The sequence below is a fragment of the Cupressus sempervirens genome, chromosome 8 (assembly GCF_028749045.1).
Source record: "Cupressus sempervirens isolate cs-2001-9-10 chromosome 8, ASM2874904v1, whole genome shotgun sequence".
In the NCBI taxonomy this organism is placed as follows: Eukaryota; Viridiplantae; Streptophyta; class Pinopsida; order Cupressales; family Cupressaceae; genus Cupressus; species Cupressus sempervirens.
This window is the reverse complement of record NC_143125.1, coordinates 649,816,082-649,842,134: the sequence shown is the minus strand read 5'-3', so window position 1 is coordinate 649,842,134 and position 26,053 is coordinate 649,816,082. Positions and strand designations below refer to the sequence as shown.

The 26,053-nt window shown below is 34.8% G+C and overlaps 1 protein-coding gene across 1 annotated transcript; it reads right to left on the bottom strand.

Annotated features, from left to right (window-relative positions):
• Nucleotides 1-394: 394 nt before the first annotated feature.
• LOC149544103 (uncharacterized) lies at nucleotides 395-1,219 on the bottom strand. Its single transcript, XM_089795885.1, has one exon. It carries the CDS (start codon nucleotides 1,217-1,219, stop codon nucleotides 395-397), a length of 825 nt encoding a protein of 274 aa, XP_089652011.1.
• Nucleotides 1,220-26,053: the final 24,834 nt, after the last annotated feature.

Below are 26,053 nucleotides of genomic sequence, written 5' to 3'. Positions count from 1 at the left end.
ACACATGGCTTCTCCTTTTGTTTGGTTGTTGTTCCTTCAACTTTTCCCTAGCCGAAGGAGATCCTTGGTGTGTGGCTTTGTTTGGACATGGGGTTCCTTTTTTTCTTAGTGCCTCCTCTATGTCTTCCTTCCTATGAGCAGCTACTAAAGCCTCCTCTTGCTTCAGTAAAATCATGATACAATATAACTCTAGGTTTAGTGATCTCTAAACATTAATAGTAGTGATCTCAAGTATTGCATTTATGTGAACATCATATTTAATTTCCTTCGGTCTTAAGGAAGTAGCATTTGATGCAAATTCATTAGTATATGATTATTGTTGGCTATAAACAACACATGATGCATCAGGTTTGACATCTTCTTTTGATTTCCAGTACATTTATTTCTCAAGTTTCTATTCTCTGGATATCTTGCAAATAGTTGGAGAAAGCACATCATGCATATCATTGGATTTGACCCTTGCCAAAGATAATTTCTGACTACCAGCAAAGTTTTCTCTCAAGTTGATTTTATCCTTTCCTAAAGTATTTGAAGTCATTCCAATTTCATTTTGGGTGTTAAGAGAATAAATTGAAATTAAATTGGAAGAATGTGCATCAAGGTCTCCATTCTGAGCATCAAATGGTGGAATTTCAACTTTCTTGCTAATATTATATTCAACTAATGACACCTGATTATAATTAGAAGACTCCATAGAAGCCATGAGACTAGATGGTGGTGAATCCTTTTGTGGAGGAGCTAAATTTCTTATACTTTGATCTTTTTTGTTATTGCTCTTTGAATGTCCTTTAATCCTATTTGCATATCTTAGAGTATTGAGTGTATGTTCACAAAAACTTGCATTAGGAGAAATACATGAGATCATAACTATGTGAGAGTCACCAAAAAATGAGTCACAAAGCACGTCTGTTAACTTGCTTCCCCGAAAAGGAATGTGAATTTGATCATTATCAAGAGCAAATATGCACTCTTTTAAAGCCAATAGGCTCTTATTAATCTTAGCTTCGTCCATCCTTGTTTTCCTATCATTGTCTATAGTGTCAGCATCACGTTCACTTCCATCATCAATTTCTTCCACAATCCATGTAGCATTATAGTCTGACATGCCCCATGGAAAAGCCCTCTTCTTCAACTTCTTTTGCTTAGTACTCTTAACAATAAGCTTCAAATCAGGCGATTTCTTAAAACTTCCTTTAGAAGTTCCCCCAAAACCATTCATTTTCTAAAATCTCAGGTAAATTTATTTTTTAAATCTTTTTATATAATGTCATGAGATTTGAACCATCAAAAGGCAAATACCCTACTATCAAAACAAACAAGATAACACCCCATCATCACAAGTCTAATGTTGCCCCATCATAACCTTTATCATTGATGACTTCAGGGGCAATGTAGTTGGGGGTTCCGTAAGTAGCATGAAGTAAACCATCATCCCTAGCTTGACTAGAAACATGTTTTGCATTGAAACAACATAATGACCAAAGGCATCATAAAACATTCTCAAACCTGCCCTATCATCTAAATGAAGTCAGCTGAGACTCAAAGCGAGTCCAGCTAAAAAATTTTTTGTTTCCAAACAACTGAACTGTCCAACTAATCCATTAAAAATATGATAGAAATCCAAATCAAAATGCATCACTAAATTACCAATTAAAACTCATTTTATCACTTTATTTCAAATTATTGACTTTGTGCTAGGAGGTTCTTTGACTGGCTTTAAAAACTAATTTGATTCTCTAATTGGGCTCTGAAATCAAACACATTGATTCTTTGTTCAGCAATCACTTACCTTGTCGAATCTCATCTCATGATGAATTCTTAGTCAAAATATATTGACTATTGAATTTTCCCTTTCAAAAGTGCCTACAAGAAAACAAGTCAGAAAAATACTAGATCACATTTGGATTTGGCTTTGAAAATTGGGTAAACTGACACTTGGGAAAGTGAAAACTGGGGCATTGATTCTCTGTCATGAGGACATTATAAATCTAGGATTTGGGCTCATGAAAAATAACTAAACACATTTGGTGAATGGTCAAAATGAGCTACTTGGAATTTTGCAGATTGAAACAATGGTAGAAAAGCATTTTTTGCAAATGGAATTGACTTGGGAAAGTGTGCAAATGGATTCATCAAGACTTGAAAATTGGCACACTTAAAATATTTATAGAGTAGAACACAGTGGTACAATCCATTTGATTTCACCTATCATAGATTTTGAGATATAACATCACAAATAGGGGTATTGACCATTTTGTACTTCTTGACACCAGTGAAAAGTTACAAGTTACATTTGTAATCATGTTTAAAAATTGATCAAATAGATTTGTCATAAGCCCAAAATTAAAACATAGCAATTATTTGACCTCTAAAATACAATGCAAAAGGAATTTTCTTATTCAGGTCAACTAGTCAAAAGTTATGATAGGTCAAATAGAGCCTTCTAGAATTTTGCACAATTTGCAAATGCATGAAAATAGTAAACTACCGACTTTGAGGGGTTCAAAACCTAATAAAATTGATTTGAAATGACTTGAAACTTGGAACATAGGTTCTTTGATATGCATATTAAAACTCCTCAAAGTGGTGGGCAATAAAAAATTTCTAAGTTAAAGATATTCAAAGGAAAATTGGGCTTTTTGTCGCTGTTTGACACTTGGCAAAAATGCAAATTTGGAAATTGCTCAAAACAAAACTTCATGAAATGGCTCAAAATATCAATTTATCATCATGGGACACATAGACGTACTATATGTATGGTGTTAGAAACATTAAACACCTCATGGGCCTCACAAGTACAACCAGGTATACATGCATTTAAAGTGTTTATAGGGCTTGATTTTCTGAATGGTACTCAAAATCGGGGCTTTGATTTTGAGTCTCAACAAGACCATAGGTTTTATAGGGTAGTTATAGATAATAGTCATAGCTTTTTCTTTCAAAATGTTTTAAGGAAAGTGCCCATGTGGGTTTGCATATTTTAATTCTATAATTTCGCATTTGTGGTGATAATAAGAAGCTTGTATTTTGTTCTATTAATTGGTTTATTTCTCTTTTTATATTATGTGTTGTGGTATTCAGGGGAGCACCCTCCATCATTCATGCATGCTAATCCCATATAATAGAGGCTATGGGAAGAAATTTAAAGACAATAGAAGAAGCATTGACATTATGAAGTAGCGATTCAATTGACATATTGGGTGAAATAGGAACTAAGATGCAATAACATGTTATTGTATTAAGTCACTTGAAGAAGACATGGGAGATATTATTGGAGCCAACAAAGACTACTTGCAATGTTATCTTTTATAGCTTGTAAAATAACAATTACATATTGTTTAAGGTTACACCTTTGGCATTGTTGTTAAAGGGGGAGAAGTTAAGATCCAAAAGAGTGAAAAAACATTGTGAATCTTCTAAGAAAAAAATTGTAGTGTATGTTAATGGTTTGAAATTCAATGTTTAGGATGAATTGAGTATGTTGAAACTTAGTTCAACAGAAGATGCTTATCAATATGAATTTAAGGCTGAAGAAAAGTTAGGAAGAAAACAAGGTAAACTTGTGACTAAGGTTGATAAGGTTAAGCAAGTTGTTTCTAATAAGAAGTTTATTTTCAAAGGTACTTGTTTTAAATGTGGAAAGGATGGACATTGGGTCTTTGAATTACCTAATGAGAAATTTGACAAACATAACTTGGTAGTATTGGAAGAATAGAATGTGAAATCTTCTGATGTTGATATGGCTTTGCCAGAAGTTGGAGAATCTCTTTTGATGAAAAGAATCATGTTGCCTAAGCATGATGTGGAACTAGTGCAAAGAAGGAACTTATTTTGAACTATTTGTCTAGAGGTAAATGTTGTAAAGCTATTATGGATGGAGGTAGTACTAATAATCTTGTTTCTGAAGAAATGGTTAGGAAAATTAGTTTGCAAAGATTGAAATATCCTACTCCTTATGGTATTAGTTAGTTTCAATATGATCATTAGGTGTACGTTAGTGAACAATGCTTGACTAATTTCAGTATTGGACATTTTAAGGATAAAGTCTTATGTGATGTAGTAGACATGGGTGCTTGTCATGTTTTACTTGGGAGACCTTGGCAATTTGATAGAGGAGCTATACATGATTGTAGAAAGAATACTATTACAGTTGAGAAATATGGTAAGAGAATTATTTTGATTCCTTTGAAGGATGAAGAAGTTGTCAAAGCAAAGAACCTAAGTGTTTTCATTTCTTTTAGTTTGAAGACAATTTAAGCTATGGTTAAGGTTACTACTGATCCTATGATTAAGAGAGGAGGTAAAAGAAATATTTTTTCTAATTAGATGAAGACATGCCACAAGTATGAAATATTTTTTCTAATTAGTTGTAGCAATAATAGTAGATCTAATATTTATGATTATATAGTTGGTTACAACAATGAGTTGGAATAGACTTCTATGTTGATTGATGAAGAGGATTTGTGGATTAAGAATGAACATGTGATTTATGTTATGAATTCCTTTAGATGTTCATAAGTCCTTATGGAACATCTTTTTGTCACCTAGGGTGTCTAATGCAAGAGTTGTTAGCATGAATACTAATGATATTCCAATGGAAGAGTATCCTAGCATTGTTGGAGCATTAAGGAGATTGTCAGCATGATTATGTGTTGTGTTAGGGTTTGACAGATCTAGAACAATATAAGAATAAATAGTTATATGCAAAAACAAAAGAAGAATACTCAACAAACACAAATAGCACATATATTTAATATGGTTCACCCAAAACCTGGGCTACACCCACCTACATAGCCTTCAACCTTTATATTATCCAACAAAAATGTACACCAAAATTACAAATGCATTATACATCTCAGCCGCTAATAACAACATTTTAGGGAAATGTTTAAATCAACCATTTTAGGGTTTTACAATGTTGTAAGCTATCTTTTCTGGAAAGACCACAAAAAAATTTAACATTGTGTCACAACATCAACACCCACTACATGATCAGTCACCACAATATCAACAATCTCCCACTTGGAGAATGATCAGGCTCCACACCAAACAATCTCCTACTTGGAGACTGAAACCAGATGACAATGTAGTATGTTCAACTCCCACTGGATAAAGGACTTTTCTATGTAGTACCTCCATGATCATCAGTCAATAGGCCGAAGTTGAGCAAGAAACCAACTTCTCCTTGGGGACTACCTTCATAAACATTTTTATAGGATTTTCACTTGTGTGAATCTTTCCAAGCTAAAATTGGCCATTCTCCAAAACAAACCTTATAAAATGGTACCTGAGTTGTATGTGCTTTGTCCTTGAATGAAAAAAATAATTCTTTGCAAGATGAATGACACTCTTTCTATCACTATATAATAGGAAATCTTCTTGCTTTTGACCCAATTCCTCCAAAAAACATTGTAACAAAATCATCTCCTTTCTAGCTTTTGTAGCAGCTACATAGTCAACTTCAGTGGTTAAAAGTGCATTCAACTTCTGCAATCTAGAAATCCAACAGACTATGGTTCCTCTTATAGTTAAAACATGCCCTATAGTACTCCTCCTTGTATCAGTATCTCTTACTAGATTAGAGTCAACAAATCCACTCAGAGAAGAAATGGATCCTTTGAAACATAATGCCATTGTAGTAGTACCTTTAAAATATCTAAGAATTCATTTGACAACATTCCAATGTTCCATACCCAGATTGCTCATATACCTACTGACAACTCCCATTGCATGAGCAATATCTAGCTGCATACATCAGACTACCAATAGCTGATGAATATGAGATGTTAGAAATTTTATCTACCTCTTCTTGTGCCTTTGGGCACATTTCCTTAGTCAATTTGAAATGACTAGCCAAAGGTGTAGTAACTACTTTCACATCCTGCATGTTAAATATTTTCAAAACCTTCTTTATATACTCATTTTGGGACAAATTCAAGGTTCTATTTTTTGTCCTGTATAATCCTCATACCAAGGATTTTCTTAGTAGCACCTAAATCCTTCATAGAAAAAGACCTTTCTAATTTTTGTTTAATTTCATTTATTTGTTTCATAGTAGACCTAGCAACAAGCATGTCATCAACATAGAGTAATAGGGTAATATAACTCCCATTATCTAATCTTTTAAAATATACACAGTGGCTAGAATGACATCTATGGTACCTTGTTTAGCCATGAATCTATCAAATTTTAAAATTATTGTCAAGGTGCTTGCTTTAGACCATACAGAATTTTCCTTAGCTTGTACACCAAATTCTCCTTACCCTTGACCTCATATCCCTCTAGTTGTTGCATGTAAATTTCTTTCTCCAAATCCCTATGGAAAAAAGTTGTCTTGACATCTATTTGTTTAAGATGTAGTTGTATGCAACCACAAGACTTAATATAGTTCTAATTGAAGTCATTTTTACAATAGGGGAGAATATTTCATCAAAATCTATACCCTTTTTCTATGCAAAACCCTTTACCTCAAGTATGGCCTTATACCTTTTCCTTCCTCCATCTACCTCCTTTAGCCTATAAACCCATTTTTTAGGCAAGGCTCTTTTTCCTTCAAGTAGAGGTAGTAAGTCCCAAGTCTTATTTTTCAACAAGGAGTTCATCTTCTCTTTCATGCCCATCTTCCATTGTTTTTTGGAATCTACCTACATTGTTTCTTCATATTCTTTTGGTTCATCACAATCAATAAATAAAATGGAATACAAAGAAGGATAAAACCTTTTTAGAAGGTCTAATTGACCTTGTAGAATGTCTAACACTTACAAGAGTTTATGGGATAACCTATTCTTGTTGAGCATCAAGTACTAGTGGCTTTTCACTTTTAGGAGTCTCATCCAACACCACATATTCTTGTTTGACATGTTCATTCTTCTTTTCCTACAATTGTTCTTTATACATGACCTCAATGAATTTACAACATCTCTACTTTTGATTATTTTAAGGTTTTAAAAATCCCATTAGTGATAACCATAGTCATCTAATCCATATCCAATGAAGGTGCATATTTGAGATTTAGCATCGAGCTTGGTTTTGTTTCTTTATCAACATGGACAAAAGCTTCACAACCAAAAGTTTTCATAAATGAATAATTTACCTTTTTTCAGTCCATGCTTCCTTTGGAATACCACCATCCAAAGGGGCTGAAGGTCCTCTATTTATCAAATAGACAGTACTGTTAACAACATCTACCTAGAAATGAAAGGGCAAACCAACATGCAATCTCATGCTCCTTGCACATTCCATGATTGTACTATTCATTCTTTTTGACACCCCATTTTCTTTTGGAGTTCCTAGAATTGTCTTCTGCCTTCAAATTATATTAATAGAACAATAATTTTCAATGGTTGTGCTGCAATACTCACCTCCATTATCGGATCTAAGACACTTCAACTTCTTTCCTGCCTCATTCTCGACCAAAGCTTTCCATTTCTTAAATGTTTCAAAAACATCATATTTTTGTTTCAAGAAATACACCCATTTTTTCTTGGTTGAATCATTTATAAAAATAACATAATAATGAGAACCACCAAGAGATGATACCTAAGTTGGTCCCCATACATCTTAATACACTAGCTCTAACTTCTCACTCTTCTTTTCTTTCCCAACTTCCAGAAATCTGCCTCTTTTCTATTTTCCATAAACACAATTTTCACAAAATTCTAAATCAATATTTGTTAGTCCTGACAATAGATTTTTAGAGTGGAGGATTTTCATCCCTTTCTCACTTATGTGCCCAAGCCTATGGCGTCATATTTTTGAATCTTTTCTTGCAACATTTATAGTAACTTTCCCTATATTAACATTATTAGTAGCAGCCAAGGTACAATAAGTGTTACCAATAATAGATATAATGTGCCTACCTTCATACCTCTAGCTACTACTAATGAACCTTTATTGACCTTCCAGATATTGTCTTGAAACATGACTTTGCAGCCTTCACTGCCTAGTTGTCTAGTAGAAATTAAATTTCTTCTTAAATTAAGGACACACCTTACCTCCTACAGTAACTAGTCATTTTTGTTTCGCAACTTGATCTTTATTTTTCATTTTCCAACAATGGGACAAGGCTCATCATCACCCCAAATAAACCTGTTCAAAATCACCTTGAGAATAATCTAAAAAATATTTTCTATGGGGGGTAACATTATCCAAACATAAGATTAAAACATCTTGTAAAGTATTACTTGCAATATTAGCTTCCTTACTATCATCTTCATTTTTGTCTCCTTGTTTATTTTTATGAGACCAATAGTCTTTCTTCAAATGAGTAGGATTTCCACAGTACTAGCAATCTTTCTTTCCTTTAGATTGATAACGTCATTTTTGTGACTTCCCTCATGACTTGTCATGTGAAGGCCCTTTTCCTTTTTCCCTTGTTCTTCCTTTGTTCTCCACATTTAAGGTGAAACTTGATGAGGTCAAAGTTTCACCTGTTCTTTTTCCTCACATTTCCTCACTTAGGATAACACCAAAAACTTCATCAAATTTAAAAGTATTTGAACTAGAAAGAGAGCTACTAACAACCACAACTAAGCTATTCTAGCATTCTAGCAAAGAACATAACATTAAACAAATGATTCATAAGAAATACCTTATTCAAAGTTGATGGTTTCTCGTATAACATAGCCAATGTCTCCATCAGCTCTATTATCATTTTTTCCTCTGATATGTTGAACGTTACAAATGGTGCAAGGCACAATCGAATAGATCCTAGTGCCTTCCTATCCAAGATCTCCTAATCTTCATCTGTGATGGTTCCTTGCTTCTTGGATTTTCCTTCTAATGCCTTCCACAAATTCCTTTGATATAGATAATCTTCCATCTACATTTTTCATAACTAGAAATTATAGTCATTGAATTTTTCAATCTTGAATATAGAATCTTCCATTACTCCCACTCAAATTTGAAAATCTTGCCAATCTCCAAAACAAGCCTTTCTCTGATACCAAATTTTATGGTTTGAAAAATCCAAAATAGTATAATAATAAATAGTTATATGCAAAAATAAGAGAAGAATACTCAAAGAACATAGATAACATACAAATTTAACATGGTTCACCCAAAACCTGGGCTACATCCACCTACATAGCCTTCAACCTTTCTATTATCTAGAAAAAATGTACACCAAAATTAAAATGCATTATGCATCTCAACCGCTTATAACAACATTTTAGGACAACCTCTAAAATTGACCATTTTAGGGTTTTACAATGTTGTCACCACAACATCAACACCCACTACATGATTAGTTGCCACAATACCAACATGTTGTATTCATGGTTATGTTTTCCATTGATCTCAACATTAGGGATAACTTTAAGAAACGCCCCTTTGTAAAAAAAGGTATAAAATTTTGGTGAATCCAACATTATTTGAGTAGAAATTTTTAATTTTCTATTGGCAATTTTTTTTTCAAAGTGGGAAAAAATTTAATCTTATTGCCAATTTTTTTTCCAATGCTATTGAAATTCTATAAAATATTGACAAATCTTTCATTATTGAATAAAATTAAAGCCAAAAAGCCATAGGTTCATAAGTACACATATCTAGAAACTTTTATTCTATTATTATTATTATACGAAGCCTAATTATTTATTGGACTTCAAGATTAAATTGTGCCTAAGTTAATATTATATAATATAACATATAGAAACCTTACTTTTATAACCATTCCATGGTCCTTAATCAATGACCCAAATCCTATTTTGGGTAAAAAAAATTGAAGGACAACAAGTTTTAGAGAAAGTTCCCAAAATAAAGACAAATATCTACAATAAAATCTATTTTAGAAAAAAGTGAGAAATGATGCAAAGCTCCAAGAAAACTCTCAAGAATAGAGACATGTATCATATATATGTAGTTAAACTATAACCTAACTTAAATTTATACCACACAATCGTGACTATGACTATCAATAAAGGAAAGCCTTAGAAATTGTAGGCAAAAATATTTAATGTGCCATGTGAAAAGAATAAATTCCATTGGTGAAGACATCACTAAAATTAAAATAATTTAATATCGTTACTAGCAATTGGTCGAATCATTGGACCTAATTTTCATAAAGTGTGGGCAACACGATCACCTCATAAGTTTTTTTGCCAACTTTTGGGTCCTCAAAGAGTGAAATTTACAAATTGGTGAATATCCACCACTAAAGTCATCCCTGGTTAGCATACTGGTTATTTTGTGAAGAGATTGAGGTTATGTAATTCGAGGATTGAAGATGTGGTAATGTACAGTTGTAGGTATGTTCTATAGAGTGTCTTGACTATGTGGTTAAGAAAACATGCATAAATATGAATATAGTTGATAGTTATTTGAGATTTATTGAAGACAACATTCTAGTAGAGTTCCTAAGAAGTAGTTTCTAGTAATTGTTGTGATGTGGAGCCTAATCAAACTCGAAGGTTTATTCGATGTGGTTTTCTCCCCATATTATTTCTATGGGGTTTCCAAGATGGGGTCAAGGGACAGTGCCCCTATGGGGTCCTAGGGTAGCACCTTATATTGTAAAAGGTGTCGATTGTTATTTTTCCTATTGGATGACTTATTCTAGCCCTAATTTTGTAAGTGGCAAAAGCTTGTATAAAAAGACTTAGGGTTAGGGATTTCATAATGTAATGATGATATTGTAGCTTCTTGCGGTGGTATTGAGTTGTAAGAGATTGCAGATTCTAATCACTAGATAATAATAATATTGGACTTGTTGTTGGTGGACATAGCCTAGGGATTGGGAGAACCATGTTAAATCTTGGTGTCTTGTATTCTCTTCTATGTGATCTATTATTTTATAATATTGGTTATATTTGCATGTAAGTATTATTTTTGTCTGAGGTTAATCCTAACAAGTGGTATCAAAGCCAAAAATTCATCATTTTTTTAATATCATAGACTATCGTTATTTTTTTTTAGCTTGACTATCGTCTTTTTTTTTAGCGATCCTTTGTGGGAAGGTCTAACGATTGAGTGGGAGTTTCACAGTTGAGTGAGAGCAATGGTAGAAGAGGGTAAGCTAAAGGTTGATAAGTTTAATGGGTAGAACTTTTAGTTATAGAAGATGCGAATTGAGAACTATCTTTATCAGAAGGATTTATGGAAGCTGCTGGAAGGAAAATCCAAGAAACAGGAACTATTATAGATGAGGATTGAGAGATTTTAGATAGAAAGGAATTTGGAAGCATTTGATTATGCTTGATAGGATCAGTGATATTTAATATGAAGATGCGCATTCTAGATTCGATTGTGTGCCATTTTTTTGCATCAACGTTTCGAATCACACTCTGTGATTCATCATCAGGATATGAATAGCTGGAGGAGAAAAAATGATGAGTTGCAGACCACAGTAGAATATAAGAGGGAGAGCCTAGGTGGGAGGAGGAGATGGACACGGAGAACAAAGAGACAAGGTCATAACAATTTTTAATGTAAAATTTTGCTATATTAAATGTATAAGTAAAGTCATTACTTATACATTTAATATAGCAAAATTTTACATTAAAAATTGTTATGACCTTGTCTCTTTGTTCTCCGTGTCCATCTCCTCCTCCCACCTAGGCTCTCCCTCTTATATTCTACTGTGGTCTGCAACTCATCATTTTTTCTCCTCCAGCTATTCATATCTTGATGATGAATCACAGAGTGTGATTCGAAACGTTGATGCAAAAAAATGGCACACAATCGAATCCAGAATGCGCATCTTCATACTTTATCTGATTGTGGAAATCTATTCTTGTCGATATTTAATATTACAAAAGTGAAGATGACAAAAAAGTTGATGGAAACCCTAGCAAAACTATATGAAAAGCCCTCTGCTTCAAACAAGGTATTTCTCATGAAGCATTTATTTAATATGAAAATGACAAAAGGTGGATTTGTTGCAGATCATTTAAATGAGTTTAATATTGTTACTAGTCAGTTGTCTTCTACGGGTGTTAATTTTGATGAAGAAATTAGGGCTCCCTTTATTTTGTGTTCTTTACCTAAAAGCTGGAATGGCTTGGTAATGGCTGTGAGTCATTATGTTTATGGATCTAATATCCTAAAATTTAATGATGTGATTGGTGTTGTTCTAAGAGAAAACTCTTTGAAAAACATTAGGTGGATCTACCTCAGGAAGTGCTTTGAATGCACAAAGGAGAAGTAGATTGACTGAAAGGGGAAATAATTAAGGAAACCATGAAAAATCAAGAGGAAAGTCAAAAGGGAAGAGATCTCAATCTGGAGGACCAAGAGATTGTCGGTACTATGGTAAACCAAGGCATAAGAAGAAAGATTTTTGGACTCAAAAGAAAAATAAAGGAGATAAACCAGAAGGGAACAAGGAGGAAAATGTGGTAAGTAACAAATTTGAAGAGTATACTTTTCTTCTATCTTTAGAAAGTGTTGATGATCCCTAGGTTTTAGATTTAGGCGATTCATTTCATGCTACACCTCATAGAGGCTATTTTAATGATTATGTGCAAGAGAGTTTTGGGCTTGTTTATTTGGAGGATAATGAGCACAAACATATTGTTGTAAAGGGAAAAGTTAAGATTAAGTTGCAAAACGGGAATCATTGGCTACTACATGAGGTTAGACATGTTCCAAGGCTAAGTAGGAATTTAATTTTAGTAGGGCAACTTGGTGATGAGTGTTGTGTAGTTACTTTTAATGATAAAAATTGGAAGGTTTCAAAAGTTTCCCTTGTAGTCGAAAAATGTGTAAAAGTAGGCACCTTATATCTTTGTAGAGGTCATACTATTCTTCTACTTTGTTTGTTTTAGAGAAAACTGAATGTTCAGGAACAATTGTTGCAGTTGAGTAAAGAGAACAAACAATTTTTGTAGATTCTAATACATCACTATGGCACAATAGACTTGGGCACATGAGTGAGAAAGGTATGAAAGTAGTTCACTGAAAATAAATTTTATTAGAGCTAAAATGTGTTAATATGGATTTTTGTAAAAGTTGTGTGTATGGAAAACAAAAGAGAGTGAGTTTTGTGAGGATTGGGAAGGAAAAGAAAAGTGAGAGATTAGAGCTTGTGCATACAGATGTATGAGGACCAGCTGAGGTATCTTCCCTTGGTGGCTCTCATTATTATGTTAAATTTATTGATTATGCAACTAGAAAAAATGGATTTATTTCCTTTGATAGAAATATGATGTATTTCAAACTTTTAAGAAATAGAAATGCTTGGTTGAAAATGAGACTGGTAAGAAATTAAAATGTCTTAAATTTGATAATGGTAGTGAGTATTGCAGTCATGAATATAAAGATTATTGCTCTACTAATGATATTTGCAGACAAAAAACTATTCCAAGGACTCCACAAGAAAATGGAGTGTACAAGGAGCATGAGGTTACATGATGGGTTTTTTTTAAACATGTGGGTGGAGGCTATCAATACTACTATATGTTTGATTAATAGAGGTCCCTCTACTCCTTTGAGTTGTGGTATTCTAGAGGAATCATGGACTGGTAAGAAGGTGAGTTATTATTTTCTCAAGACCTTTGGTTGTGAAGCATTTTCTCATTAGATTCTTAAAATAGAACCAAGCTAGAAGCTAAGTCAAAGAAATGTGTATTTTTTGGTTATGGCACTAATGAATTTGGTTACAGGCTTTGGAATTTTAAAAATCATAAAATTTTAAGAAGCAGGGATGTCATATTCAATGAGAAAGTGTTGGACAAAGATCTGTTGTAGCAACATGAGAAGAAAGAAGATGATTATGTAGTGTTGGATGATACTCCAAAAGATGATGTTCCAACAATTCCTCATGATCTGCAACAAAAAATACCACACACACTAGTGACAGTTAGATGTTCAACAAGGCTAAGTAGACATCTAGAAAGATTTTCTTCCTCTTTGTATTCTATTTTTCTTACTAATGCTAGTGACCTAGAATGTTATGATAAAGCTATGCAAGTGGATACAAAGATTCAGTGGAAATTTTTCATGAAAGAAGAAATGGACTCTTTGCTGAAAAATAAGACTTGAGATTTATGCAAGTTGTCTACAGGTAAACGATCTTTATAGAATAAATGGATTTGTAGGTTGAAAGAAAAGGATGGAGGTAAGAAAATATTTAAAGCTAGGTTAGTTCTAAAAGGATTTGCATAGAAAAAGGGCATTGATTTTGATGAGATATTCTCTCTTGTTGTAAAAATGACTTCTATTTGTATTGTTTTAAGTATTGTGGCTACTGAAGATTTGCATTTGGAACAACTTGATGTTGAAACAACCTTCCTTCATGGTGATTTGGATAAAGAGATATATATGGGACAACCATAGGGATTTGAGGTCAAAGGTAAGGAGAACTTAGCGTAGAGATTGAAGAAAAGTTTATATGGCTTGAAGCAAGTACCTCGACAATGGTATCTAAAATTTGATAGTTTTATGCATGTTCATGGATAGAGTAGGTGTCATTCAGATCATTGTGCTTATTTTAAGAGGTTGGATGATGACAACTACATTATTTTATGTTTATATGTTGATGATATGCTTGTATTTGGATCTAACATTGATCACATTAAGGTGTTGAAATGCCAGTTAGCACATGCATTTGCTATGAAGGATTTGGGGGCAGCAAAACAAATCCTTGGTATGAAGATTTGCAGAGATAGGAAGAATAGGATATTGACATTATCTCAGGCTGATTATATTACGAAGGTGTTGCAATGTTTCTCTATGGAGAATGCTAAATTTTTCAACACACCTTTACCTGGTCATTTGAAGTTGACTAAGGAGATGTGTCCAAAGACATAAGAACGGGAGGATAAGATGTCCAAGGTACCCTATGCTTCAACTGTGGGAAGCTTGATGTATGTTATGGTATGTACAAGGCCAGATATTGCACATGCAATGGGAGTTGTTAAAAGGTATATGAGTCATCCAAAAATTGAGCATTGGAATGCAGTTAAATGGATTCTTAGATATTTAAGAAGAACATCTAGTAAGTGTCTACATTTTGGAGGCTCTACTACTAATTTACTACTAATTTACAGGGGTATGTTGACTCAGATTTGGCAAGGGATATTGATATAAGGTGAAGTAGTATAGGTTATGTATTTATTGTTCGTGGGGTAGTAGTAAGATGGCTTTCTTGATTGTCAAAGGTTAATGCTTTATCCACTATAGAGATAGAGTATGTTGTTGCTACAGAGGCAACCAAGGAGATGCTATAGCTTTAGTTCTTCTTGGAAGAATTGGGACAACCTTAGAAGGATAATTATTTGTTTACAAATAGTCAAACTGCTGCTCATCTTGCAAAGAAATTAACTCTGCATTTAAAGACAAAACACATACAATTTTGGTACCATTTCATTCGGTCAGTTTTGGATGATAAATAGTTAAAGATGGAGAAGATACATATAGATTGTAATCCAATAGATATGTTTACCAAGGTAGTAATAAGGGAGAAGTTGAACTCCTCTTCAGCTTCAGTTGGTCATCTAGACTAAATAGAATAAAAGAACAACAAAGTCTAGGGTGGTTTGATTTTCCAGTGGGAGCTACAAGTTTAGTAGTGCTATGATCAGTCTCCAAGTGAGAGGTTATTGTTGTGGATTCTAATCAGTCTCCAAGTGGGAGATTATTGTGATGTGGAGCTTAATCAGACTCAGGGGTTTATTTGGCACACTTTTCTCCCCATATTATTTCCATGGGGGTTGGGGGGCAACACCCCCAAGATAGAGTCAAGGGGTAGCACCCCTTGGGGGTCTTGGGGCAAGTGCACTCCCTGTTGCAGTACAAGGTGGGGTTGAGGGGCAACGCCTCCACTGGGGTTTTTGGGGGCAACACCCTCAAAATGAAAAATGCCCTTATATTGTAAAAGGTGTCAGCTATTATTTTTCCTATTGGACGACTTATTCTAGCCCTAATTTTGTAAACAAAAAAAGGTTGTATAGAAAGGCCTAGGGTTAGGGATTTCATAATGTAATGGTGATATTGTAGCTTCTTGCGACAGTATTCAGTTGTAAGGGATTGAGGATTGTAATCATTGGATAAAAAAAATATTGGACTTGCTATTGGTGGGTGTAGCCCAAGGATTGGGTGAACCACGTTAAATCTTGGTGTCTTGAGTTCCCTTCTATGTGATCTATTATTTTTTGATATTAGTTATATTTGTATGTTACTATTATTTTTCTCTGAGGTTAATCCTAAAAGTAGTTGAATTATATCTCATAATAGAGATAGAATCTAATTAAGCATAGTTGTACTGTAGTGCCTCTCCCATTTGACTTCTGCAAGTCATCCTGATGGATGCAACCTTGCTGATCTTTTGTTGTGATGGATCATGATTGTGACCCTGAGTGGTCTACACCGTCGAGGTGTTTGGATTTATATTTTTGTATCAGTTGCTTTATTTATGCTTTTGACTGATCTATGAGATTATGATTTGATTTTTGGTTCACTGAGGTTTGTGCCAGTGGTTACCAGGATCGATGTGGTATCATGAGGTTGTTCTATAATTACCCTAAGATGTGTGCAGAGATTGCACTGTGTACTATTACCATGCTACACTGGACTAGGTTCCTGTAGCAGTGGTTAGTCATGTTTATGACTGTGTTCGGTTATGTGTTTTAAGTGCCTTATTAAATGCATTAATGATTAGAAATGGATTATTCTTGTTGGATTCTTTGGTTATGTGTTGCGGACATTTACCTTGTTATATTTTTTATTAGAGATATATTTGTAACTCATGTTATGTTTACATTTGAGAGGACCCGAGGTTCAAATGCTACACTTTGATTCTAGTATCATGGATTTTAGACTACTATGTTGTTCAGTTAATCATATTGCATGATGATGCCATTTTGAGATGACAGTGTGTTTTATGATGTTATTTGGTTATCTAGTATTTGGACATACCTCTGATTTTGTTATGTGATGGATTTAATGCTATGTTATTTACTTCATTCCTGCGTTGTTATGCTTCATACGAACGTGAGTGATTTTAATAGATTATTTTAATATAATTAAATAAATGGTTAAATTAGGTGATTTAATGCTTTTATTGCTTCGGCTATGTTATCATATGCAATTGCACTTGATTGTGTTGTTTAGTGTGCAAGATTTATATCCCTGGCAGTGGCACTTGGAGTTAGTGATTCAGCCGTTCATATTTTACCAATGTCGCCTTTGTATGGTCAACGTATCCTTAATTAAATGTTTAATTTAAACCTTTCGGTGATTATTAAACCGAAACTCATTTGCATTATGTGATTAGACCAGTAAGCGTGTCTGTGCATTTAGAGGTTCGCATTGTCATGAAAAGTTATTAAGGAGGTTTATGTGTTTTTGGGTTTTCGAGCTTTTTAATTGATTTATTTTAATTTCTAGCAACTTTGCCATAGATGAATTCCTATTTATAGGAATAGTCTGTTTCCGTTTGGGTCGATTCGGGGTTTAACTAGATTGGTTGGTTAAATGCCCTAATCAATTATTCACCTAAAAAGTGAATAAGTATCCAAAGAGGAATTTAATTCCTCACTTCTCACTTTCAAATTGGAAAGTTAGAGAGTAAAACTCAAAATTCTCTTCATGAGGATTTATTGTTTTGTTCGTTGTGGGAGCTACGAGCGTGGGATCATCACGAGGTCAGGCTCGTTGGATCTAGCTAGGGGAAACCTTGGATTGCCGCAATTTTCAGCTACTTCTGCGAGATATTTATTTTATGGTTCAGATTCTCGTTTTGCCCTTTTGGTTGTGAGGTAGGGCTTTCCCATTTTATTGTTTCTGCTCTGTTTCAGCCTCTGTTTTTGGTAGCCGTTTGTTTGGAGGCTGAGAACTAGTGTTCCCCTCTGTTTCTGTATGTTAGTTCTACCCAGTTGGGCGGGTATGAACATTTCCCTATTTTTCAGGATGAGGGTTTGGAGTTTTGCACTGTTATGCTGGCCGTTTTTGCATACGGTGTTCGATTTCAGTTATTTTTGGATTTTTGGGGTTTTTGAACCCAAAGGCCAAATGGGTTTTAATTTTGAAGTTTTTTCAAAATTTGGAATTTTTACCTCATTTTGAGTTCCGCCCTATTTTCTCAAGTTTTCTTGGCACAATGTGGGTCGTGGACCTTGATGATCCGTTTGGATATCAGTCAGACCACGTTTGCACTTTTATGTTGCATTGGAATGCGTGTTGCATCCTTACTCCCGACGTTGTGTTCAGTTGAGTGATTTTATACCTGTTATGGTTTTCTTTTGGACCTTTGCCTTGTTTCATGGACATTGGGATTTGTGTAGAATCCATACTCTTGGATTGAGGCCGATTGAGTAAGTTCATGACTTTTGGTCTTGTTACATCATTGGAATTCATGTAGAATCCATACTCTCGGATTGAGGCCGGTTGAGTGATTTCATGATGTATGATTTTATTGGCTTTGGGATTCGTGTAGAATCCGTCCTTCCCGTGTTTCTTTCAATTAGGTGTTTTCTTTGCATTGTGTTCTCATTCCTGTCCTTGTGTTATGATCTTCGTGATGGTGGTGCACCACACACGAGTACGTGCGCGTACATTTGTTGGGTGACTTGTGAGGCCCGATCTTCCGTGGATTTGCTGAAAGTTATGATCATTGGGGTTGGGATGGGAGTATGCATGCCCACGGGCACTTGTCATAGGATGAGCATGGGTAGGGTAGGGTAGCATATGGAGGGGGCTTCTATCTCGCAACCTGGTGACCTTAGTACCATAGGGTTGGCAGAGGAAGTTTTAAATAAGTGATAATTAAAGAAAATGTGTGACTGATAATAAAACTTAAGATAATAAAATGTGTGTGCAGGGCCCTCCGTTGAGGAGTTGAAACGCACGATCCGAGCTTGGGCTTGTTGATGCCAAGCGACTCTCCATGATGTCAACCCCTACTTAGTAGCCTTTTGAGTGTTTGACCAGGACCTGTACTCCTTGCATTATCTTAGGTTCTTGGTTGCAACCATCATACTGTCTAGCGTGAGTGTTAGCCATGGATGTTCTTTTGTGTGTTTGTGGTTGGATCATTATCTCCATCAGCACGGCGGGTGTGGACCTATGGGTGCCACGTGGTTGGGAGGCGTAGCTATCTTCACCACTGCTAGGGATTGGTGTACAGAGATGATCTTTTGTCCTAGTGCGACCGTTGCTGGATGTCTTCACCTGGTACTTCAGGTTCCAGAGTATGCTTTCTTGTGATTTATGCTTTTTTTGGGATGCTTGTATATCATGTTTAGATGATGTTATTTTATTTGGCGCATTCCCTTATTATGATGTTTAGCATATGATTAGATGATGTGATTTTCTTTAGTAGTATATCTATTGCTTACTGCTGTTTAGCATGTGATAGGTGATGTTATCTACTCTAGAATTATCTTATGCATTATCTCTAGCATGTTAGATTTTCTTATGCTATTGTTATGCATGTTTTAGTAGTGACGTCCCTATTACGACAGTACTGATGATCTGGTCGGTGGCTTGGGATGTTATGCGCGGGGGATGGCTAGGATCCACGATGGTCTTATGATGCTATTGATGGTTGGGAGCAACCGCATACTTAGTTTGGTTGTTTTGTTTCGGAGATGTATTTATGTACATTGCGATGTTGCTTTTGTTCACTGCGATGTTTATTTCAGTGTGTTCTTTGCTGCTATAGTTTAGATGGATTGATGTTCTTCGTTCCGTGTTGTTCTTGCACTCGAGTGTTCATTCCTCGAGCTTTTGTGGCTCTGGTACTCCCTGGTGTGGAGGTTCTTTGCTCTAATTTTGGTCCTTTTTGCTTCTGGGAGTGTTTTTACTTTCTATGGGTGACATTTTTTCAGCATTGTGTGACACTGATAAAGTATCACACACCCATAGAAAGAATGTTGTACGATACTATAAAGTGTCACACGCATTACTGGAGAAGTGTCGTACAACACTGGAAGAGTGTCGCACGGCTTTATGAGAAATGTCGTGCGATACTTTTCTAGTATCGCACACCTTCTTGAGAAGTGTCGCACGCAGTAAGGGAGAAGTGTCACCCTCCCTTAGTGAAAAGTGTCGCACGCCTTTTGGTTAAAACCTGTGCGTGCCAACAGCGAGCACTTTTTGTAGTGTTTTGATCTTTTTGAGAGTTGTTCTAGATACCCTTTTGGGCGTTGTTCAAGCCTATGTTGTTGCATTTTGATTTCGGAGGTTTCTTTTGAAATTTAATTTTTGGGTTTCTGTTGTAGTTCTTCTTAAGGAGGACGAAGCCCTAAATTCTAGACATGAGAGAACATAATGGATGGGTGATTGATTGAATTGGAGAAGCGAACAAGATAGTTTATAGAGAATTCAAGGTGACTTAGAAGAGTAAATTATAGAATTAGTTAAAGTGAAGAACAGAGGATAGAGAAGGAGACAACATTGATACATTAGATCGTAAAGGATCAATCAAAGATTAGATAGAGGGGATCTATTATCAGGCAAGAAATTTCCAACCACAAGATCTATGTTGAGACATTTTGACAGGTGATTTCAGTTAATTCTCTTAACGGAGTATTCCTAATACACTTTATGAAATCTTTTAATAGAGTGCTTACTTAATTATGAATTGAAGTCCTCTAACCAAGCAAACTTCTAATAGGGTGTTGAAATCCTCTAACAAGGTGGGACTTAATAGTCTTTGTACGCCTCTAATAGGGTAGACCATGACTCATGGTCAAACCATTGTAACCTTAATTGGATAAACTTTATTGTTGCAGTGGTGAAGATTTGTGGGTGTTAACCCCACCCCAGTTTTACCTTCTCATTTGGAGGGTTTCTAGGTGATCATATCTGGTGTTAAGTTTGTGTGTTTGATTACATGTTTACATGATTGATGCATATGTTTTATATGTTATTTCAATATATTAATGCATGTAATGTATGAATGGTGAAATTTTTATGGGTCCAAGTTTAAACTCCTGATTCACCCCCTAGAAGTTTACTCCTTTCCCACTTGTAATTCCACCAATTGGTATCAGAGCTTTGTTCTCTGAAAGAAAATCTTTTTAGCTTAGAGGAAAGATCTTGAAATGGAAGTCTACAAATTGGGAAACACTATTGAGAACCAGGAGATTGAAATACATCTCATACTACATCAACTAAATGAGGCAAGAGACGAACTAAAGAAATTCTTAAAGAGAAGGAAAGAGATTGCTATAGTAGAAAATGACACACAATACAAAGAGATAGACACCATCAAGCTATTTGCATATGGTAACTCTAGTGAATTTGATGCAGCAATTGCAAATCTAATACAAAAGAACAAAATCCAAGCTGAGGAAATCAAAAATCTCAAGACAGAGCAAGAATCACAAGCCATACTACTATGCGAAGTGACTAGACAAAAGAAGAAAGCCATAGAAGACAAAGATATGACTGAAGAAGATAAAAGAATTCTTGGAAAATATAATGAAAGAAAAGTCCATAGAGCTAACAAAGATCTCCAACATGCAATTGGATACTCTAAGTCAAATAATGAATGCCAGCTATGAACTAAATTTCAAGGACATTGAGATAACTACATTGAAGTTACATAATGAACAATTGCAAAGTGACCTAAAAAGAGAAAAGAAATTTTTTGAAAGTCTCAACAATCCAAATGAAACCATCAAATACTTTGAGCAGATACTAAGATCCCCTAGATCTAAGAATGATACATCTAGATTGAGATACACAAGTGCTAAAGAAGGAGAATCATAAAAAGTTGTTGAACAAAGGAACATCAAAGGTAAGAACTCCAAACCTACTTGTCATAATTGTGAAAAGAAAGGATATACTACTAATGTGTGCAAGAGCAACAATACAAACCAAAATGTCAAGCCTAAGAACATGACTCATTTTCATAAGTGCAACAAGCAAGGTCATCAGGCACATGAATGCAGAACCAAGACTATGCATAAACTAAGATTTGAAGGATATTGCTACAACTATCAAAAGTATGGACATAGAGCTTATGAATGCAGATCCAAGTCCATGCAGTCATCAAACAAGACAACAAAGGTAAGAAGCTATGGAAACCTTTATAATTGGAATTACAATACAAGATATAGTTGTCATTACTATCAAGAATATGGACATGTTCCTGAGAATTGCATTAGGACACATTTTAATGACAACTACAAAAGATGGTTGAGTCAAACCACATGCTTTAGCTGTTTAAAGACTGGTTAGATTAGTAAGCATTTTCCAACTAGGTGAAAGGCACTAAGTTGTGAATTTGATAAAGGCAAAGGAAAGGAAAATTTTGAACACATCAGAGATGAGATGAACAAGACATAGAAAAAGAAGGATGATTCTAGCACATCAAGTGCAGAAGGGATCACTTCACCCAATGGGTCAAGTGGTCACACCATCAAATTGAACAAACAAGAGGTATGTGGGACTAATATTCAAAGTGTAATATCATACATCAGTTCTAAAAGGAGATGGTACTAAAAAGAATACATTAGCATGAATAAAGATGCAAGATGTTGTTGTAAATCCAAGTTAAATCTTTAAAAGTTTTCATGTTGTTGCTAAGCATGAAATGTTTTCTATTTATATCAAGTGGAATGCTAATTGATGTCGACCTATCAAGCTAGCTAGTTGATGTCGATTCTGTAGTAGCTGTTGAGTGATGGAAATGTCAATGGATGTCAAATGATTTTTAAATCAGGTTGATGTCAAACTTACAACTATGTAAGCACTAAGCATTAAATGCAAGGTTTTGAAGGGTATATATTGTTTTTCACTCATTATTCATCATTTTGAATATGAGAAAAGAGTGAGTAGAGAGAAAGGAAATTCAAAAACTATTTACGATATTTGCAGAGAATTTGACAACAATCTCATGTACCAGTTCTCCAAATTTTATAAGGTATTTATCATAAGCCAAGTTACGCAGTCTAATTTTGCACAAACCCTAGCATTGACAAATGATGTCTAGTTCAAAGAATGTAGAAGGGAAAGAGGTTTTTAATGTTCATCTTGTCATCAATGAAGTCAAACAACCTATATTTAAGGCCATCCCTAACATAGCATATAAACAAGATCCCTCTGGTGCACTTTCAATGATCTCGCCGAATGCTATTATGGTACAAGATGTTAGGAAATGTTACAAGTGTAAAATTGGTAGCATTGGAGACTTAGAAATTAGAGAAGCCTATGATAGATTATGTGATAATGGTATCCTAAAGGAAGAATATAAAATAGTTGAGAAGAAGGGTTTGATGTGTGCCCTAGATTTTTCCAGCATATTCAAAACTGAATGGAATAGAATTGTCTTAAGCTGAATACATGATGGATCCTTATGGCTGGAAGGTGGACCAATTAAAATCACCAAGAGGATAATTCATAGGGTTATAGACTATCCAACCCTAGAGCAGCCTAAGACTCTAAGGAGTGATTCCAAGGAAGTGATAAAGAAAAACACTCGGGCAAAATCGAACAAGAGAGGGATGAAAATAGATACTATTACAAATCCATCGTTGATCTTTATGGTTAGGGTAATTTCTCACAAATTCTATCAATTTATCAGATTGAATAGTGTACCCTATATTGTAGTAGATGTTGGTTACAAAATTATAAAGAAAGATTATACTTATGATCTAGCTACGCTTCAATTACAACAATTGATGGAAAACCTTGGAGCTATAAGGAAAACCAAGAGTGCACAATGCAAGTTTGGTGCAATACTAGTTTGCATATTCTTTTATGTACAAAACACATTTCTCTCTTTTGGTACAGTTAGATGGAAGACCAATAGGTCAGTTATAGTTTAGATCAATGAATATATTGAACAAATGGGAGAAAACTTTGAGACATTGATGACTAGCTACTTTGAAGATTTTAAGAATCAATGAAGGAAAGAATGAGGATACTTGTTTCATTGGTTGAGCAACACTACAATGACATATGTTTTCTAGTTGATGTTGATTACACCTTTATATAGGCTATCGCACCAAGGGTCAGATGGTTAAGGCCACTTGGGTATGAAATCAATGTTGATGAAGCTTCAGCAGCCATCAAAGGACTCCTAGCAGAGGAAATTGACCAGACTATCAAAATGTTTGGGAATTATGATGTAATGAAATCAAAGATTGAAATGGAATTGAAAACTACTTCTACACTTAAGAAAAAAGATAAGCTAGTAAAGAAGCTAAAGGCTAAATTTGGTGAGGGTGCAAATGAGGAAGAAGATGAAGAGGATGAAGAGGAAGAACAAGAACAAACTCAAGAACCTCTTGCATTGACCCAAGGCATGGGAGAGGACAAGGAAGAAGAAGAAACAAAAGGTGTTGAGAGATAAGAATTTGAGGAAGCGCCTACACATGCCGAGCCAAAGAAGAGGAAGGCTAAGGCACAACCTATGGTTAAGGCAAAGAAAACTACAAAATCTAGCCCAGCCAAGCCAAGTGCACCTACCACTAGAGAAAGCACAAGAGCCACAACCCAAAAGGCCAAGGAGAAATCCAAACAAATAGGGCAAGGAGGCCAAGTGCAAAAGAAACAAAGGAGAAAATATGTTGCACAACCAGATTCAGATGAAGAAAGGATTGAATTGGATGACATAAGCCAATTCAAAGTGGTAAGTCACAAACCACTTTTTGATATTGAAAATTTGTGTGAAAATGCCAAGAATAATGTAGATTTGTCTGGATTAAAGCATATTAATTTTGAGAAACTTGAGAAAGAGGAGAAAAACTTAGTAGAAGAAGCCCTATATGCAATGATGTCTAAATTTAAAACTACGCTATCAGAATTTGTTAACTCAATACCCAAGAAATTATATGATTTAGTCAAGAAAAAATGGCATCATTGTTTAAATTTGGAAAAATAAATAAGGGAAACTACTTTAGCCCAAGTAATGCCGGAACTAAAAAAAGGGCAGATTGCTAAGGCTACTAAGAAATATGGAGTTAGGTTTACACCTACGTATAGAGCTTTCAACATACTTCAAAACAATATTGAAGATGTGGTCAAGAAATCTACCCAAATATGGAAACTTATCTATGGGTTGACCACTATAAAACAAGGAGAAGCTAACCCTTTTGAGGGTAAAGATGATGATAACAATGATGATAAAGAAGATGATGACAAAGAAAAGGATGATAAGGAAGATGATACAATGGGGAAGGAAACTAAAAAATTAAATTGATGACAAGGCAATAGCTGAACAAAAAGATGAATAGAGTGTGCAAGACACAAGTGTCGAGTTTCAGTCCCCCACATAACACAGTCAAGTCTACTGAAACAATTATTCTTAAGGATGTTCCTAATGCTTCAACTCAAAACATAAATCCACTAATTATAGAAGACTTGAAGAAAATATTGAATCAATCTACACTGCAAGCCAAGCTTTGTGAAAATCCAATTTTGGTTAGTGTAGATGAGCTCCAAAAGGTAGTAATTGATATTACAAGTGACAAGGTGAATCCACAAGAACCACCTTCTGCCATCCCTTCAATTACTAGTGTGCAACCTTTAGCTGAAACAACAATAGATACATCTACAAAGGTTGATACACTTGTCAAAGTTGAGAAAAAGAAGACTACAAAAGAAGAAAAAGATACTAATGTAAAACAAGAAGCAGGACATATAAATTATTTTGTACCTAAAGCACAAGGACAAATTGTTATTCAAGTCATTATGATAGACAAGAGAAAATCTGAAGAAGATGAGAAAACACCTAAGGTAAAGGAGCAAGAAGCCATCCAGGCATTGATAACTCTACCAACATCTGGCACTTCTCCTACAAAAGTTCTTTAGAAGCCGAGCACGAAAGCTATACCATTGTAGATCTCAATCTCAAGCTCAAGCTCTTCAAAAGTTGAAAAGGTAACTCACTATGGAGCTATCACTCTTGATGAAGAGATTGTTATTCCTAATTTTGATTTGATACAATAAAATTGGATCAAATAAGCATTTTGCAACAATATTTAGAGAAGAAAAAGCATCAACAAATGCTTAGGAGAGAGCATAGGTAGAGGCAAGCACTTCAAGACATTAAAGACATCTTTCTAGATGCATTTAGTTTGCCTACTCCTGAAGAGACCAAGCCACTACTAGAACAACTATTAAATATAGTGGAAAAGGTCAATAATGAAGACATTGATACTAGTGC